Genomic DNA, 20,920 nt, shown 5'->3' with positions numbered 1-20,920 from the left:
TTAGGCAAAAACTTTAAGCATTGTGTGTTCACTACATGCCAGGTATAATCTCATTCCTGAAACTAACCCAGTGTGACTTGGTTATTATAATTCCCATTTAATAGATGGGAATAGTGGGGGATTAAGCAATTTTCCCAACCTCACACAGAAGATGAAGTGTGAAGATGCAGAGACCAAATTTAGGTTTAATTCCAGAGACCCTGAATTCTATCTTCATTTTTAGTTATTTAATATAATTAAAGGTATATTTCCCTGTTAAATATAGTCCTATACCACCTAAAGAGCCGTCTTCCCCACATATCATTGAATGTATATTGATCAGCTAAGAATACAAAAGAAGGGAGATCTGTCCTTTGCTATACCCTGAGCTCTTGACAGAATTAGTGACCCGAAGCTATTACTAGTCTTGCGAATGCACACCTTATGAATCAGAAACAAGAAGGAGATTATTAAATATCAAATCTTTTCCCCCAAGAAAACACAATGAACAACAGTTGGAAAAGTTTGTCAGAAGGAAAAATGTCATAAGGAAGAATGACAAACAAAAGTTTGTCAGATATGTGGAATCTTTAGGAAAATTCAAACACTGAACTTTCAGTATACAAATCATGACAAATATGCATTTTAAAAGAAGTACAACATCTTTAAGATTTCTCTTAAATGTATCTGAAATGGATTTCATACTGGAGCATGTTGCTGGACTGACCCTATTAGATGCTAATAAGAACCTAAATAAAATTCCATTAAGTATTATTGAAAAAGGATAAAAAAATTGACATGCTTCCCCCACTCACTCACAAAGCTAAAGAAACTTTGTCCCATACAAAGCTTCAAGATAAAAGAGAACTTTAGTCTCCAGGGGCATTCAGTTTTTTGCCGTAATGGAAGCTGAGTAGAGGTCACTCATTCATTTACTTTAAAAGGTTTTGGTAACGGTGAATGAAGTCAAGATTAACCGTTGGTCTAGGATCATTATTGGAAACATAAACCACCTAACTATTCCTATTAGAAACAGGTTGATTTAATGTAAAAAAAAGGTTAGTTGGAAAATGAAATTGCTTAAAGATGGGCACTTAGCGTAAGCAAGAGAGTAAAAGGGAAAAAAGTTATCTTTAAAAAAAATCTAAAGTTATTTTTCTCTGAAATATTTATAAATTTCATCTCACATATTAATGTGCATTAAGAGTGAGTTACCTATAGTAAGTAAAAATGCAACAATTCTATTTTTTAAGCACAGCAAACAAAAATATTAAAGGAAAACACTGTTGAATGGGAGAAAAAGACTAGAAGTTTCTTCCTGTCCCTACAATTTGAGTCTCATATAGAAATAGACAGGTTCTTGTGGGAAGATGAGATATTTCTGGTATAGTGACATGGTCTGATTTGTAGAATGAGCTGATTTATGGTGCTGCAGAAAATAAGAGAGCTTTCTTGTTTCTTCTTTTATCCTAATGTGTTATGTGAATCGACCTAGAAGACTATAACTCATAAAGTCTTAGAAGACTATAACTTATGAAGTCTTTATAAGGAAGTAATGTAGATTGAGCTCTCAATCCAATTAGAATCAGGCAATTTTAGAGCTAAGTTTGCTTTTTAAAGAAAGAAAAACAGTTCATAAAGATTGACCTTAAGTGATTGTTGGTGAATTTGCTAATTCTTTTTTTTTTTTTGAGTTTGCTAATTCTTATGGCATTTTCTCTTTGAATAAATAACTACAGAGTAAAACCAAGTACCACATTTTTCATCTGGAGTTAAAAAAGACAGAAATAACAGGACAAAAGAAATTTTAAATAACTTGGATCGATTCAATATGTGAATGTTTGTGCATACACATACATACACAAATTTGTTCACACATCTTTTAATTGAATGACATATACTTCAAATGGAATAAAGATGTATACATTAACCTCTCCTTTAAAGAGATCTCAGTAAAAGAATGAGAGAAATGCTGTGGAACGTCATCTTCCTGTCAGTTAACATAGCCATCAAGGGTGAAAATTTGTCCTGCTCTTCCATCCTGTCAATCTAATGCATCTAGCAGATCTGTCCCTATCTAATGAACTGCATGTCTCTACCAACATTTGGGTCAAGTTAATGTCGTGTGTATTTATAATTGAAACTAGAAGCTTAAAGGCAGCCTTAATTGTGGTCTACTAACATTGCAGTCCACTATTCTACCAATAAAGGAACTGTAATGCATTGTTTTCTAAATCCCAAAGCAAAAATTGCATAAAACGTGGAAGAAAGTGGAATCAGGATGAACAATTAAGTGGGTATGTTTATTTCTCCAAGGTCTTAGTCTCCATATAAAAGAAAGAAAGAAGTAGATCAAATTCAAAATATACTACCTAAGTACTTTTAGATATTACATAAATTTAATCTATTATAAATTTTTATGTAAGCACTGATTATGTGAGCATTGGCAAAAATAAATTTGGTACTAATATTTGTTGTGACTTTGATTTGCCTTCTACTATATAGCATGTTTGATTTTTACTTTTATTTCTTGCTGTATGCTGCTAAAGAAAGGGAAAAGAGGACAGAAGGGAGAGAAAATATTGTAAAAGAGAAATATGGTAAGGATTTATATAAGCAAATAAAAGTATCTGTTCTACATTTTTAATCATCTATTTCTACACATCCCACGATAGAAGTCCTTCCCACAACTGTCCAAACAATCTCTCAATAGATTAAATATACTGTGACTTTCATAACTTTCATAACATATCAAGTATTTGTGAGATCTCCCCAAATCAACAATTTATAAAATATACTTTAGAACTATGCACTTAGTTAATGAATATACCAGAAGCTGTGAAAATGAATTCCTTTCAGATGGTCAATCTTGCTCAGTACTTTTTTTGTTTTGTTTTGTTTTTGTTTTGCCTGAAATATTCCCTACTTCCAAGATTTAAAAAAATAATAAAATAGTTTAATGGGTTTTGACTCTGTCAGTATCATTTATTTGTGCTAACACTAGAAAGAGAACAGATACATAGATACAGTATCTCCACTTCTCTTAATGTTTTCCTCAAATTACTAGTAGTATGACATGAATTCCTTTAGGGACTATTGGGGTTTTGTTTTTTTCCCACTTTGTGAACTAGTGGAAGCCAGCAGCTTAACAGTTTGATCAAATAGAAATTTTAAGCTGTTAAAATTCTCACATTTAGCAAAATTTCTATTGAGTAGTCAGAAAACTTTACTTCTGGTCCTAGTTCAACCTGTAACTGGTTGTGTAATCTTGGGCAAGGCATTACACTTGGCTTTACCTCTTTGGACTACAGTTTCTATAGTCATATCATTTCTATGGCAGGTAAATTTTTAGGAACTTCATTTTAAAAGTTCTCTAACTTATAATTTGGAGTGCTCCATGCTCTGGTGCAAGGAATCTATCCATTTCAACACCAGGCCATGATGACCAAGCTTCAAATCCACATTTGAATGTAGTAGTCATAACTGTGGCATGACTCCAAAAAAATACTTAAGGTGTTGGCTAAATTTATGGTCAGGTGACACAGCTTATTAAGCCTTCTACATATTCACAATACTGGTTTAGATATAGTTTTGCAATTCTGTTTAACAAAGGACTATCTCAATATTATAAAAAATATAAATATTTTAAATCACCTGTTTTCCTCAAATTACAGTGAAATCGAGTGGCTTACGAAGGGCCATATCACGGATTATGGAATTGCATTTTATTGTCGTAGATTTTCAATAATTTAAAACATGTTAAGTGTAGTTAACCTGTTTTTAATTTAGTTTAGTTTATCATCACTAAAACTATATTCAAAGTCAACATATTTAGCCTGAACATGAAATCCAATGAACAGTTTTAAACCACTGAATAACCACTTTCCAGATATGAACAGATAGACAACATCACCTTAGGATTTGCTGCGCATAATTACAGCTAAGGAAAAAAAAAAAAAAAAAGAATCCTGGTTGTTTCATCTCACTGATGTTTCTTACCAGGTTGTGATTAGCTCACTGAAATTTCAGGTGCACCAAGCATGAGTAAACCCTGAGTGTGCTATATAATCCAGGGAAAATAAGTGTATTTGATCCAGTTAGGTAAAATGGGCTAAACTTTGTTGTTGATGAAGTCTAAACATGATTAAATACACAAGTGAAATAATGTAGACATGTTTGCTTCTGTCATTTATGATATTTACACTTAATAGAATATGCTGGATTCTCAAATTAGAACTTCAAAAGAATGAATTTCTTCTTAATAAAATGTGTTTGCATCTCAAGATAGAACTACAAGAAAATGATGAATTTCTTGTCCCTAACATTTGCTCCAGCGGGTTAAGTTACACAGGGTTGGATTCATAGCTCTATGAATCACGTTTCCCTTCTTGCTACGAACAGCAAGTACATATTGAGGGCCTACTGGGTGCCTTGACACTACATTGAAATGCTCCATCCATAATTCCATTAAATCTTCATAAATACTCTATGAAATAGGTGCTTTCGGAAAGGAATTTTCAGAAGGGGAAAGAACTCTGTCATAATTTATGCTACTAGCAATTTGTGAAGACTGGACATCTCTGAGAACTTACTTTTTCTTTTTGTTAGCAATATACCTGCTTTCTTCCTTCTTCACAGATGCTCCACATCATCACACATTTCCGTGTAAGCAAAATATGCAGGTTATAGAGCCCTTGCTCTTGGTTCCTCCAGGCAACACGAAGGGTGAAGTTCAACTTGAACACCGAGTCCTCACCTTCCCTAACCTCAACCTTTATCACAAGTGGCTCTTGAGCATATAATAAAACATTCTCTCTGCCACTGCTCTCCAACAAAACTTGCTGTCCCTTTTTGGTTTGGTTCCCCTGCATGTCATCCATTAGGAACACCGGTGGGCACATTGAAGAATAGAGCAAATGAAACCTTTTAAACATTTCTCTGCAATAATTTTTTTCGGTATAGGATGAAAATGACTGTCCGCTTGCTCAGACTGCAACTCCCTGACACAGTAGGGCCTGTGATGGCCACCATTTGCAAGATTCTCATGGCACAAGAGATAATACGGCATGAATTAAGCCAAAATTAATTTTTGTGTTAGAGGTCATTCCAGTTAGGTTATTAGAAACAGAATACATACATATATACTTAATTGGAAGTATGTATGAAATTATGATTTCTGACCTGGATCTGTTGCTGAAGCAAATTGATTTTGTGTTGTTGCTGCAGGAGCTGCTGCTGTTGTCTTGCAATCTGTGGAGAAATTGCACATGAAAAATTTAAAAGTATATTGTCGTCCCAGGGGGAAATTACCAATGTTCTGTTGCTCAAAGTTTGATTTGACCCTGATTAAGATGATGAAAATGTATGTGCCCGTGCCCCTACACGGTACCAGCAATTTATTCTTAAGTAAGATCAAACAAGGTGTTTAGTCTTCCGCAACAGTTTCTTTTGGCCTAAAACAAATGAAACCTAGGACACTACGACAGTGATCCAATCCAGTATGAAATGGTAGTGTCAAAAATCCCTCTTCCTTCGGGCAATACATTAAGAGCATATGGTCTCTGCCATCTTTTAGCTCTTTCTACAAAAGAAAGTATTGCATCGACAGGGGATTGTTTTCACCTGGGAGTTCAGGGTAGCACAAAATATTGTGTTAGGAGAGGCTGTACGCCTTCGTGAGGTTTGGGTATTTGGTTTTGTTTTTTTGTTTTCATAAATAGTGCTCTCGTTTCTGCCTTCCACAAACCCCCAAACTGCTAACTCCTCAACGCACTCCATTATGGCCTGTGCTCCCAGTCCCCACTACAGGGAATTGTTGTAAAAGCCACCCGTCAACGTCATTTTTTATATTCTAAAGTGTGTTTTAGACCTCACCTTTTGGCCTTTCATCAAAATTCAACACTGTCGTTCTCTCCCCAATCTGAACTATCCTCCCTGACCTCTATGACATCACGTTTCCCTGGTTTTGCTCCTGCCTCAGTCTGCTTCTTCTCAGTTACCTTCCATCGCCCTGCCCAGCCACTCAGGGTCATAGTCGTATATGGTTCGATTTTAGACCCAATTTTCCCCCATGTGCCAAGTGTTTATAAATTTGTTTCTCTAGCCTACACCTTTGCTTTAAGCTTCAGCCCCATTTTTCCAATGACATTCTCAAAGATACTTCATATTCAACAAGTTCAAAACTAAACTCAGGACTTAGCTCCTTCTGCGATCATCTTTAAGTGTTTCCTAAGCCAAGGGCTAGTATGATCATCTCTTGTAATTCACTCTTGTAACCCCCTGTACGTTTACTTACTACTACACAACATACTATGATTTTACATTTATTTTTATTTTTGTTTTAATTAACATGTTACCGTTTACTAGGTCGAAATCCATAAATACAGTGAGGTTAGTTATCGTGTATAGTTTACTGTTTGTGCAAAGCCTGGTGCAGAAGAAGTATTTGATGAAGAAAGCATGGATCACTAAATGAGAGGAAATTTTTAAATATTTTATTACACTCTGTCAAGTAGGAAACCTTCTCATGAGAATGTAACTTCTAACTTCATAAAACTTATCACTCTTTTATAAATAAGCTCTAATTCTTATTCTCATCATGTTGTAATCATGATCATTTCCATCTCTGTATCAGAAATCTAAAAATTCAGGAAACAAATTGACACCTGCAGAGTCTATTACTCTGAATGAAAGTAAAGAAACTGTTTGAGGAACATGAGTCTACCCAGTGGTATGAATTGTAGTTATCTAAATGCTTTCATTTTATCTTAGAAACAGAGGTTTTAAAAATCTTTTTTTTTTCCCCTGAAGAAAGGAGGACAGAAATGGAAGGAAAAGAAGTATCACTCTTTTCCTTAAATCTGGTCCTTTCATCCCACATATTTCAGCTGATGTTTAAATTTAAATTGTTTCATCAGCACATTGAAAATTTATCTTTTTGGGAGCACCTGGGTGGCTCAGTCAGTTAAGCACCCAACTTCGGCTCAGGTAATGATCTCATGATTAGTGGGTTCAAGCCCCACATCAGGCTCTGTGCTGTTAGCACAGAGCCTAGATCCTGCTTCAGATTCTGTGTCTCCTTCTCTCTCTGCCCCTCCCCTGCCCGTGCTCTGTCTCTGTCTCTCTCAAAAGTAAATAAGTGTTAAAATTTTTTAAAAAAGAATTTATCTTTTTATCACCACCTTGAGAATTTATCAAGACGACCACTTTACACACCCCACCACTCTTCCTCCCCTTCCAGGACACTGCTGTCTCCCCCTGGATTATTGTATAGACTCCTATGACTCTTTCTGCTTCTGCCTTTGCTCCCTACGGCCTATTATATATCAGTATCTGGAGAGATTCTTTTAAAATATAAGTTGTATCATGTTTTTCATCTTTTCAAAACCCACTCTGTCCCTGGAGCAGAAGCCAGTGTCCACATGATGCCTGCAAGACTGTGTATGGTTTGGCCTCCCGCTACCTCTCTGGTTTCATCTCCTCCTGCTCTTCCCTTCATGCCCTCCCCCACTCTTGCCACACTGCTTTCCTAACTCTCTCTTGAACATACCAAGCATGCTCTTATCTTCCACGGAAAAACCTGCGGTTTAAAGCCTTTGCACTTGCTTTCCCCTCCATTTGGAACCCTCTGTCCCTAGAAAACGGCACTGCTCTCTCTCTCTCTCACCTCCTGCAAGTCTCTGCTCAAATGTTACGCTGTCAGTGAGGTCTTCCCTGAGAACCCATCTTAAAAGAGCTTCTCTCTCTACCCAGCACCCTCATCCCTAATTCTCTCCTTTACTTATATCCCTTGTCAACATCTACTATATATTACTTGTTTGTTTACTATCTTTTCCTAATTAGAATTTGACAATGAGGAATTTTTTCTGTTTTATTCTTTGCTGTACCCCAGTAACTAAAATAGAACCGGCATCAAATCGGTGCTCAGTAGATATTTGTTGAATGAAAGAATGTGGAATGGAGCTCAGACTCCATGGCAAAGATGATCAGTAAACAGGTTCACTAGCATCTCTAAGGGCTGTAATGGGAATAGTAGAGTGTACAGCGTAGGGACACCCTACAGTGAATAGGGAGTTTGGAGAGAAGGGTCAAAAAAGGAGTTCTCAAGAGAAGATGCAATTAACCTGAACCCTAAGGAATAAGTATTAAATGTCCTTCAGAGATTTTCCTGTGTCCTAATGAAAAGATCAACAGGACCACAAGCACGGTGATTATCCATGCCAGCACTACATGGTAGAGAAGATCTTGGGGAGCAAAACAGGCTCTAGAAATCTGACCTGAAGCTTTCACAGGGGATCTTCTCTCAGGCTGGGTAGATCTCATTGCTTAGCATCTCTCCAACAGAGGAGAGAAATTCTGGAAGAACCTAATGATGTCTAACATTCCAAGGATAATGCCAGAAAAAGTAAAAAAAAAAGATTCTAGAATCCTTTGATGATATGTGGGGATGGGCCAGAATGTGAAAGAAGAAGGAAGAGGACTTGGCTCTCTATTGGTGATTGCTTGGATTTTTCAGGACAAATAGGCCCTTAGATCCACCAAAGGAGGGATTTTTAAGAAAGAAACATCCTAGAAATCGTTTCAGAGGCTCTTAGACTTTTCTAGAATTCAGGTGTTTGAAAGTGTTGAGAATTATGAACAAGAAAAGATGGTCAGAGGCAAACATTGTGAACTTTTATCACCAGATTAATGCAAGAGAAATATGGGCCATATTTAACAGGCCAAATAGATCTTCAAGGAAGCTGAGGAAGTATTTCATTAAACATGAAAGCATCACCTTGCAAGCAGAGACAAACCACCAAGTAGGGAAGAGTAAACTGAAAGGAGTCTCCTCAAAAGTAATTTGAATTTTTCTTCTTTCAACTCTGCTAGTTTACATTTTAAGAACTGTTTAAGAAGGTTTTGCAAGGATGTGTGGAAACACAAATACCCCTGACTAAATATTGGACTTCTTTCACTTAACGATGGTGAGTGAACTGAGTCCAGAATATGGGATGGCAAAGGAAGCTAGCTCCAGAAACCCTTTTTCCTTCTTTCCCATTACTACCAACTTTCTTTAGTAAAAGTTCTTGTGCATTGCTTCCATTTTCCTACTACAACTTCGTTAATTCCTACGTCTCATTTCTACCACTAAACCTCCACACTCTTAAAAGGCCAACAGTGAGAAACTAACTGGCAAATCTAGTAGCTTTGCTTGTCTGGAATTGTTTATTTTCCTTTCTCTACCAGCTGCATGCCACTGTCTCCCAAGGATCTACCCTTAGTTCCTTTCCATCTTCTCATGATATCACCACTATTCTAATTAAGGACCTGCCATTCCCTTACAAGAAACACTCTGGTATGAGATATTCATGTGGTGCACTTTTATGTCATTTAGATCCGAACTCGATTGCCAGATCCAACCACCCAATCTAAGAAACATTGCCTTGACATACCAATCAATATTTATTAAATTACTATAATTACATTTCATCAAATTATCACTGTCTGAAATTATTCTTTTAATTTCTCTTCTCCTTCGTTAATCACTTCTCTCTTTCCACTAGAATTTAGCGGTTTCATCTTTCTAGTTAATCGATGTAGCTTCAGAAGTTAGCACGATGCCTGGCACATGAGAGGCACTTGATTACTCTTTGTTAATATATGAATGAAACTTATTTACTCCAGTGGTTTAAACTACCATCTCTATGTAAACAATAGAAGGAAATTAAATTGATCTCTCTTTTCCTAACTGTCGATGGGGATATCTGGCTGTTTTTCACATGTCTCCAGTTGGAAAACCAACAGCTCTAATTCAACATGTTAAAAACCACCTGCTTTTCCAAATTGCCCTCTTCTAGACTTTCCCAGTAACCCCAGCTTAATATCTTTCCTCATTCTTTTGCCCACTCAAAAAACTTGACTAATGATAAAATTTTTACCTGTTTGTCCTTTCCTTCTCTTTTTTCTGTGCTCATTTAAGTTTAGTTTCTAAACTATCTAGTTTAGATTCTCCTCCTTGTTTAAGTCATTATAACAGCTTTCTAACTAACCTTCCTGTGCCATAACTAATTTTATTCACTTGTTGAGTCCTATTTATCTGCAAAGCTCATACCAAACACCTGTGGAATGAAATCTTTCACAATGTCCTTGACTGGAAACGTTCTTTTGACTCTCCATGATTCTATTTGGTACTTCTCCGATGACCTATCAGAATTTCACCTTGGTTAGAATTACTTCCATGTTATATATCATGGAAGTAGCTGATAACTTCTTTCAGATCAAAAGTTTTTTGTTTGTTTGCTTACTTTGTATTTTGCCTTTTTATTTATTCATGAGGGGTGGGAAGCAAGGCTTTTATTGATCTTCGTGTGCCTAGGAGAGTGACCTATAAATAGCAGGCAAAAGAATGCCTCAGAATTTGACTGTGTCTCCGGCTCTGACTCACCTGTTCTTGTTGCTGTTTGGCCAGCTCCATTTGCTGGCGCTGTTTCTCAATCTGAGATGCAGCCAGTTTCTTCTGCTCATCGTGGGCGGCCAGGAGCTGCTCTCGCAGACTGGTCAGTTGATTGATCATACCCATGAGCTGCCTCTCTTTCTCAGCTAGGCTTTCAGGAGTCCCTGAAAATAACACAGCAATCAAATATACAAGAAAAGGGAAATGAGGACACAGTGATTTTTCAATGAGTGATTCTCTTGTATAAGACCTATTCTAAATATAGGGTTAATACCCAAGCATATACCTACTTTGTTTTGGATTTTTAACTCAACAGTGAAAAGTAATGGCTATTTCCCTTTATAAAATATCAGAATGAATAAATATTTTGATTGTTTTTATGTAAGACAAGTAATATTCCATAGCTTTTGATTTTACAAGTAAATAAAAAAATGGTTGGGTGAGCATCTACTATTTTCATGTTCTATGCTGGGTTCTGACAGAACTAAAAAGAAGCCTAAAGCACAGCTCCTGGTCCTAAGTAGTTTTTTTAAATGAAATTAAAGAAGCAAGAAAAAAACATGAACATTTAAGAATCATAGTTCTTAAGAGATCAAGTTAGTATTATCAGTAATATGATTTGCTTTTTCTCAGAAAAGAATATTAAAGAATTGGACCCAGGAATTCTACATTAAAAAGGGGAAAGATATATTAGCCAATAAACTTTTAGACAGTTTTCATATATGCCACTCAGAGGCTTTCTTCAAAAATAGCGTATTGCTAGCAGAGAAAATATATAAGATTGAGAATGTAAATTTAGGCTATCGTGAGGTAATGAAATATGGTGGGAAAACGAAGAGATCATAACATAGCCACCCAAGATTAAAACTTGGAGAAGAAATTACAGCATATATTTAAGGTAAATAACATGCTCTGGATATTTAAAACACGCAATGACTGTTCTTCGGCAGGTTGAAATACTTATTTGATGCACCAAAAATGTGAGCAGTTCACTGAAACAGGAACAATATCACTTTTAGATGTTTTTTTTTTAATTCAGCAGATAGACAAGACCTCTGTGGTAAAGTAGGAGAGAACATACTTTTTAATTATAATTTTCATTTTAATATAAGACACAAAGCACTAGTTTAATAATGCATTTGCCACCTGTATATGTAATTAGATGGAAGGATCTGTTATAACTCAGCCACCCTTCCCCATCTCACTGTATTCTCTCTAACAATTTATGCTGAAGATGCATGTACTTTTTAGGAAATAGTAGCTATCATTAGTGGCTTGTAATTTTCATTTGTCCATTTGGAGTGGAAATAAGGTTTCTAGTGTAATTTAGGGCTAGAGAATAAAATCTAGAAAAGAAAGTGTGAGTGAATAGAAGACAATAAGCATGGATTGCATTCCTTATGATTAATATCTAGTATTATTCAGGGCAGGTGTACAGTAAATTGTTGTTAATAATTTATTATACTTCAGGTATTTGGGTGCCACTGAACAGAAGAACACTTATTCTAAGAATAACAACAATATGATGTTGCAATAAGAATTCTAATAATAAATAATCTAACTATAACTAGGAAGATTTTTAAAAAAAATATTCAAGTGATGGTAAGATGTACATCTTCACACATCATCAGTAGAGAGGAGTACATGGCTACCACATTCCTAGGAAAAGTAATACATATAAGACCTTGGAAACCTCATTACCTTCAAAGAATAATTTCACATATAAAAATCTACCCAAGAAAATTGGAAGAAATGAAGATAAGTATTAAAAAGTGTTTTATATGAAATAAATTAGAAACAATCTCAATGTCAAATTGGAATAATCAAATTATGAGCACCCATATCATAGAGTATTTTGCACCCATGAATAAACTTTTTTAAGGAGTATTTAATGAGCTTTTTCATGACATAAAGCTAGGTCATGGGCACCTGGGTGGTTCATTCAGTTATGCATCCGACTATGGAACAGGTCATGATCTCATGGTTCATGGGTTTGAGCCCAGCATCGGCTCTGTGCTGACAGGTCAGAGCCTGAAACCTGTTTTGGGTTCTGTGTCCCCCTCTCTCTCTGCCCTTCCCTCCCTCATACTCTGTCTCTGTCTCTCTGTCTCTCTCTCTTCCTCTCAAATATAAAAATTAAAATAAAAAAAATAAAAGCTAGGTCAGAAAACTGGGTAGCAGTAAAACATTTGTGAAAAGGCAACCTACTGAATGGGAGAACATTATATATCTGATAAAAAGGTTATATGTCCAAAATAAAGAAAGAATTCATACAACCCAACAGCAAACAAAACACGCAACCAAATCCAATACAATTAAAAATGGGCAGAGAATATAAACATTTTTTCAAAGAAGACATAGGGAAGATCAAAAGGTATAAGAAGAGATGCTCCACATCACTCATCATCAGGAAAATGCAAATCAAAACCACAGGGAGAGATCACCTCACACCTCATAGAATGGCTACTATTAAAAAGACAAAAACTATCAAACGTTGGCAAGGATGTGGAAAAAAGGGGACTCTTGTGCACTGTTGGTGGTAGTGTAAACTGCTGTGGCTACTGTAGAATATAGTATACTTCTCAACAAATTAAAAGTAGAACTATCCTATGATCCAGCAATTCCACTTCTGGGTATTCATTCAAAGAAAATTAACACACTGACTTGAAGAGATATATGAACCTTTGTGTTTACGGCTGCATTTTTTTTTACAATAGCCATGATATAAAAACAGCCTATGTCATTGACAGGGGAATGGATGAACACACACACACACACACACACACACACACACACAGAGGAATATTAAGTGATTAAAAAATGAATAAAACCTTGCCATCTGTTCATCTGTGACCATATGATGGAGCGTAAGGGCATTATACTATGTGAACTAAGTCAGATAGAGAAAGACAAACACCATATGACCCAACTTATATGTGGTATATGAAATATAAAGAGAAACAAGAAACCAATCTCATAAGTTCAGAAAACAGATTCATAGTTGCTAGAGATCAGGATGAGGTGTGGGTGAAATAGGTGAAAGGGGTAAAAATGCACAAACTTCCAGCTATAAAATAAGTAAGTCATGGGGATGTCATGTACAGCATGGTGACTATAGTTCATAATTCTGTATTGCATAATTGAAAGTTGCTAAGAAAGTAAATCTTAAAAGTTCTCAACACAAGCAAACATTTTAGAAACTGTGTATGGATGTTAACCAGACTTATTGCGGTGATTATTTTGCAATACACCAAATATTGCATCATTATGTTGTACACCTGAAACTAATATAATATTGTGCCAATTGTACCTCAATTAAAATAAAAAAAACAAAAGATTTGTATAAGTATCTCAATGTATGCACATATCTATATTTATAGAAAAAAAGACTGGAAGAAAAATTATATATTAATAATAGTGGCTTTCTAGATAATGGAATTATAAGCCATTTTAATATTTTATACATATATTCATACATGTATTCATATTCGTGTATACATGAAATACACTTTTCTAGTGTATAATATGTGGAAATGTCTAAGGTGACATTACCATTTACGCAACTGATGTAATACCAATGGGTAAAGAAATACACTTGTTTGTTGATGAGTATAAGCAAATATCATTTTGGCATTCAGTATATGAAAGATTAACAAAACCCTTTTGTCTTCACTTAGTTGTATTCAAGTCTTCTCAGATACACACTTTATTTTAAAACTGTCTGTTTTACAATGAAAACTGTCTCAGAGTCAAGAGTCAAGAGATTTATGCCAACCCTGAGTGTGTCCTCCAGCCCTAATAATTTACTTTTAGATGCAGAACAGGTATCTCTGTGTGTAGATCTCAGGGCTTTTTTTAAATTAATGTTTATGTTTGAGGGACAGAGAGAGAGAGAGAGAGAGAGAGAGAGAGAGAGAGAAAGGGAGACAGAGCACAGAGCACGAGCAGGAGCAGGACAGAGAGGCTCTGAAGCAAGCTCCAGGCTCTGTGCTGTCAGCACATGAGCCTGACACAGGGCTCAAACCCAAGAATTGTGAGATCATAACCTGAGCCAAAGTTAGATGCCCAACCGACCCAGCCACTCAGGTGCCTTTAGATCTCAGTTTTAAAATTTAACATGTATAAAGTGGGACTCTGTTTTTTTTTTTTTAATTTTCAAAAGAATTGTTAATCAACATTCTGAGCTAGAAATATTAACATCATTCTCAATTCTCTTCTCAACTACCCATCCTCCTGCCTACATTATATCAACAAATCATAAAACATTTTTTCTCAAATAGCTTTGTTTCAGTTTTAATGAGTCAAATGTTATTTCTTCAATGCTCTTATGTTCACATGACTGAATAATAATTATAAAAGGGTAGAGAGTGAAAGATCTCTGAATACTATCCTAATAAGGTAACCACAATTACTATTATTATCCTAGTCTTGTAAATGAAGATTTAACCAGAATACTTCTGCACTAGTTTATAAAGTACCACAGATTAGGTGGCTTGAACAGAAGTTTGTACTTATTGGCTAGAAGTCCAAGACTAAGATGTCAGCAGGGTTGGTTCCTTTTGAGGGCTGTGAGGGAAGGAGCTGCTCCAGATCTATCTTCTTGGCTTGTAGAGATGATCATCTTCTTCCTGTGTCTTCACATCATCACTCTCTATACACATCCATGTCCAAATTTCTTCTTCTTATAAAGACAGCCACCATATTGGATTAAGGACCACCCTAATGGTCTCATTTTAACTTAATTACCTCTGTACAGACCTTATCTCCAAGTACAGCCACATTTTGAGGTACTAGAAGTTAGAGCTTCAACACATGAATTTTTAGAGGGACACAATTCGAACCACACAATTTATTTTACACAAAGGATATTGTAACATAAATTGCTGCCATAGGGTATGTAGGAAGAGTTTTTGTTCCAGCCTCTCTTCCCAGTCTCCACCGATATTTTTCAAGTTTTTCAAAAATTATTGTGACAAACTTTTAATAGAACTTTTTGTCATTAATTTTTCCTGCAACAAGTTTATCCTCAAAACCAGTACCAAAATTATCTTCCTAGAAAAACAAATTACTCATGTCACTCCTATTTAAACACTTCCACTTGTTTCCTATTGTCTTTGGAATAAAATATCAACTCATTCTTAAGAATGAAAAGGTCCTAGGGTGCCTGGATGGCTGAGTCAATTAAGCATCCAACTCTTGATTTCAGTTTAGGTCATGATTGCACGGTTCATGGGAACAAATTCCATGTTGGGATTCTCTTTCCTTCTTCCTCTGTCCCTCCTCCTTGCATATGCTCATGTGCTCTCTCACTCTCAAAAATAAGTAAACTTAAAAAAATCATTTAAAATGAATAATGTCCTACTATTTATGATCTAACCTTCTCACTTCCTTTGTGCATCCAAAATTCTAGCCACAGTGACTTTTCTACCATCACCCACAAAGGTCAACACCTTTACCTCAGCCACTCATTCTTTACGTTTCAGATCATGTGTCTTGTTCTTTAAGACTCTTATCCTGATTCTCACCGATAAGAGTTGTCCCCTTCTTTTCAACTCCACACAGTAGATATTTATTATACTACTAATCATTATATTATAAATCTTATTTTAACATTGTACCCTAAAGTCAGCAGAGATAGTTGTGATGGCAACAGTTATAAATTACCAACTTTTATACCCTGGTATGTCTGGCATCTAGCAAATCATCTAAAATTTTAGTGAGTAGGTCACTTCCCTTTAAACCACTCTCAGGTTTAGGAATGCTAAGAGAATAGGGAGATGAATTATCTTACTTACATGAGTCACACAGAAGTTCTGGTTTTGGCTTAAGAGAGTTAAGGTAAGGAACTTGAGCTTTTGCAAAAGAAATTTTCCCCACTTTTATAAAAGTACTACATTCAGATGGTGTAAGCCCCATAGCTTCATCTCTAAATTATCATAATAATTACCTCCCAGTGGGTGGGAGGGTCCAATAACTGGTCTATGATAATTGGAGAAACTAGTAAAAGTCACAAAACATCCTAGACTTTAAATGTGTGTGTGTGTGTGTGTGTGTGTGTGTGCGCACAAACAATATCACTGGAAAGTCCACCGGCCTCCCAAACAAAAAGAGGAACTAGTGTTCCTTTACTTAGATTTAGATTTTTAAGAGTCATACAAGTATCTAACACACAAACCATGTTTGTGTGTCACTGATAGTAATTTATTTTCATGTTTCATTTCTTGAACTCTTATGTGTTTTAGTCTATGCTAGTCCTCCTTCAATTCCTTTAGAACGAAGGATTACTGAAGTAAGAGGTAAAAAATATTCTGTTTCAGTTCTTCCTACTTCCTAATAACTACAGGCATGGTAATAATTTGACGGATTGTGATAATGCTACCGGTTCCACAGAAGTACAGGTCAGAACATCCCTTAATGTAATGTGACACAAGTCATAAAGGAAGGGAGCCAGATTCAGCCACGCCTCTCTCAGGAAGAAGTATCACTATCCATATATTGCTATATTCTTTTGTCTGCCTCATTTTTCATATCTAATTCACTGGAATCCTATCAACCCTAGAATACATACATTAGCCCATGAATCTTTATTTCCAGTACAACCTCTGAATCCAGGCCATCAGCATCTCTCACCTTCAGTACTGCAATAGTTTTCTAACCATTCTACCTGCTTCCACTTCTTCTACTACTAAAAGCTATACTCCAAGCAAAAGTTCAGTGATCCATTTAGAAAGGTAAATCAGATCATGTCACAGAGGTGTATAAAATCATTTCATAGCTTTATACTACATACAGAATAAAATCCAAACTCTCTACCCTTAAAAAGTCCTGAATGGTTTAGTCTTACCTTCTTTAGCAACATTTCTTCAATTTCTCTTTTGCAAAAAAATGCTTCAATCACGTGGCCTTCTTGGAGTTCTTCCAATAGCAAGATATAAAGTTGCCCTCGTGCAAAGAGCACTGGCTTTGAAGACAGGCAGGAACAAGGTTCCACCTTGACTCTGTCACGGCTAAAGTATGAGGCTTTGGATAGTTAGTCTCTTTCCCTCTCTCCCTCTCTCTCTGTGAGTCTCGATCTATTCCTATGTAAACTGGGAATAAAATGTCTCTGTCATTTTGTAAGGAATAATGTTTACAATATGCCTGTACATAAATGTGTGTGTAATCAACAGTAATCTGCAACTGTTTTTATTATTTATTTTTATTTTAAAGACTTTAATGTATTTTTATTATTTATTTTTGAGAGAGAGATAGACAGCATGAGCAGGGTAGGGTCAGAGAGAGAGGGAGACACAGAATCAGCAGAAGGCTCCAGGCTCTGAGCTGTCACCAGAGCCCAATGCGTGGCTCGAACCCACTAACCGCAAGATTATGACCTGAGCTGAAGTCAGACACTTAACTGATTGAGCCACTCACGCGCCCCCGCAATTGTTTTTAAATGAGCAGATGAGGCAATAAACTGAAAGAGTTAAACTGATTTCCACAAGTTCTTGGAAAAGTCAGGGCAATACGACACCGAATTTTTTACTACACTGTGCTTCCTCAGTTAAGAGAAATGATCATTTAAAAAGAGGAAAAGGTTTTAGGTTAATTCCATCATTTAATAATCTGGATGGTGTAAGCTTTGGAGTCCATATCTATAAGAAAAAAATAATGTTTTAAAAACGATCTTAATTTTAGAATCTTCACCTCCATTGCACAAATAAATCCTTATTAAATAGATGGATATATTTTTAAATGAGAAAAAATGTTGAGGAGAGCATATTTTTATTTTCAAATACAGAATCCAGATTAAATATGTAAGAGTACCTGTTTAAAACAGGCATATTAAGTACCTGCTTGAAAGGTATGTAAAACTTCCTGAGACGAGGATTGGATCATCAACACGGAAATCAGTGAGATCCAGGGTCCACCGTTCTCCTCCTATCATTGGCCATGTTTATGTACTGGCATAAGGACTCTGGCATTCTGGGGCAGAGCAAGTCACTCATGTGCAGAAAACATGAAGTCACGTTTTGCTTTTATAGACATTGCCAAACTTAAACCAAAAACTTACATGCTGTGTAGCACTAGTCTTTCTTGTTTCACACAAAGTGGTTTTTACAAAACGGGAAATCATTACTCATAAACAACTGCAGAGGAACTATAAAACAAGCTCGCTAGATTAACAACATTAAATATTTACTTCATTTAGAAGTTCGTGACTATATGTTACATGCCTTCTTTGCACGGAACAAATTTTAGATACAACAGTTCCCTTAAAAAATAATATTTCTAAACCCTTTACAAAAATGTATAGACATATTTTTTAGCTTAATGTACAAATGACAAGTCACCAAGTTACTATTAGCAAAGCATGCGATTCTTAAAGAGGTTTTTTTTTTTTTAACAATGGGTTTAAAACAACTTTCAAAGTGATACAAACCCTTACATGACTGAATACTGGGATTATAGTTTCCATGTTTTCAATTTGCAAACTCCAAGGATCCCTTTATTTATTACCTGGGATTTGATTCCTATTCCACACCTGCTTGTTTACAAATTGTTTAATGCTATTTAAACAGATTTATCCCTTTCAAGCCACATACTGAATCCACTTATCTCTTTAATCTCCAAATGTTATGTCACCTAACAGAGGACCTACTTTAACCCACATGTTGAATCTAAATATCATGTATTTATCATGAGTTCTAATAGGCCCAAGTATTGCTGAATGGCTAATTCCTTGAATCTATTACTGGCATTCTAGAGTGGTCTGGTGTTTGCCTTTATGCCCCATCTTCTAGAAAGAACGGAATTATAGCTTTCAAAAGAGTTGACATTTTATTATACCAACTGCAGCCGGCATTTTTCTTAATAGCGGCTACAACACTTTGCCAGCCTAAATTAATGCATTCTGAGCAGGGTGAGAAAGCGTCTACCAGGAGTACCAGTGGGAAAGAAACGGGCTGTAAAGAATTCTTTACACAAGGCTGGTGGAGAAACTGATTGGAGCTTATCCGAGTGACCTGGCCAGAAAAACCTCTCCAACAATGCCCTGCTCTTATGACTTCACCAAGACAGAAATATGTGAGAGACTTTTGCATGAAGTTTTTTTGGTTATTATTCTACAATAATAATAATAATAATAATAATAATAATAATGTCTGTAGCAGAAAAATCCTGCAACAACTTTATTGAAAAACAAAGGATCTGTTTAGAGGAGTCGAGGCTGCCCTGGATCCCGATACTGTCCTCAGGTGAAGTGCCAAAGCACTGCCCTTCGGTGTAATGGAACTTCATGCTAGCTAAAACAACGCGTGACACTCAGGGTTGCCAACGGGAGGGCAAGTGCTGGTTTTCCCCCCTTCTCAGCAACTACGAGGCTCTAAGAGGTATTCCTTCACCTTTCACACCACAGTCACTCAGTGCTTCTGCTGCAGACAACAGCAAACACTGTAAGCTGACCAGCCGCACTATACATCTGACTGGAGAAGAAAGAAGTCATTTCTTCAGGCAGCTAACCAATTTATATACATGCATTGACCGTTAGCCAAACTACTTTGTTGTCAAACGGCTTCGTTCTGCAAAACTTGATCTACTGTCCTTTTTGTCTGGTTTTTTTTACAGGATTGTTTCTAATGTAACTTTAAAACCTAATTACTTCACATTTCCAAAGTACCAGACCATAAAAATGGAATAAATTCTAACAGGCAAAATAATCTAACATAAAAATAATTTCATGCTCTTCGAAGTGGGTGACCTTTACGAACCCACATTGTTTCTTAAAGAATGAGATGGATTTTAAATGGGTATGACAACTATTTATTGATAGCTAAAATATCCAAACCAAATGATATTTATTTCTCTTATTTTTAGAAGTTTACCATCTTAACTTTTTAAAATAGTAATAGCAAGAAACACTACTTTGAACTTTGCCAAGCTGTAATATTAATCTTTGTCCAAATGCTCTGAAAGCAAATCAGATGCAGCAACTTGAAGGCAAGCAGTTAGGAACGGAGCTCTGTTCTCATCTGGCTGTAATTTTAGGTTCTCAAGAATGGGTGCACATGTCCATGTATACACACACACACACACACACACACACACACATTCTCTCTCTCTCTCTCTCTCTCTCTTTCTCTCTCTCTCTCTCTCTCTTTCTCATTTACTCATACATTTTCTGCAACTATTAAAAGTTAAACGGGGTACCTGGGTGGCTCAGTCTGTTAAAAGTCTGACTTCAGCTCAGGTCATGATCTTACGGTTTGTAGGTTCAAGCCCCGCATCAGGCACTGTGCTGACAGCTCAGGGCCTGGAGCCTGCTTCAGATTCTGTTCTCCCTCTCTCTCTGGCCCTCTCCTGTTCACTCTCTATCTCTCTGTCCCTCTCTCTCAAAAACAAACATACATAAAAATTTTTTTTAAGTTAAATGAAAACTGATCAGCGTAAATAGCAGAGAAAACTTTAAATCCACAAGACTTGGTAAATACCGTAAAAGCTGTAAATGCCCTAACACATGCAAAGATT

At 36.1% G+C, this 20,920-nt stretch overlaps 1 protein-coding gene across 3 annotated transcripts in view; it reads right to left on the bottom strand.

Moving 5' to 3' along the window:
• SOX5 (SRY-box transcription factor 5) overlaps positions 1-20,920 on the bottom strand; it is a 398,183-nt gene that overhangs the window by 189,420 nt on the left and 187,843 nt on the right. For 2 of the 3 annotated variants that reach the window (XM_029955693.1, XM_029955690.1), the window contains exons 5-6: positions 10,406-10,578; positions 5,161-5,229 (exon numbers count right to left, since the gene is read on the bottom strand). In XM_029955693.1, coding sequence (XP_029811553.1) covers positions 5,161-5,229; positions 10,406-10,578 — 242 coding nt within the window. Of the gene's footprint in view, positions 1-5,160; positions 5,230-8,255; positions 8,389-10,405; positions 10,579-20,920 lie in introns of those variants that run through there. The other variant, XM_029955691.1, reaches the window with a different exon arrangement.

The sequence above is a fragment of the Suricata suricatta genome, chromosome 10, assembly GCF_006229205.1.
Source record: "Suricata suricatta isolate VVHF042 chromosome 10, meerkat_22Aug2017_6uvM2_HiC, whole genome shotgun sequence".
NCBI lineage: Eukaryota > Metazoa > Chordata > Mammalia > Carnivora > Herpestidae > Suricata > Suricata suricatta.
Note: the sequence above shows the minus strand (reverse complement) of the source record. Positions and strands in the feature narration are given on the sequence as shown.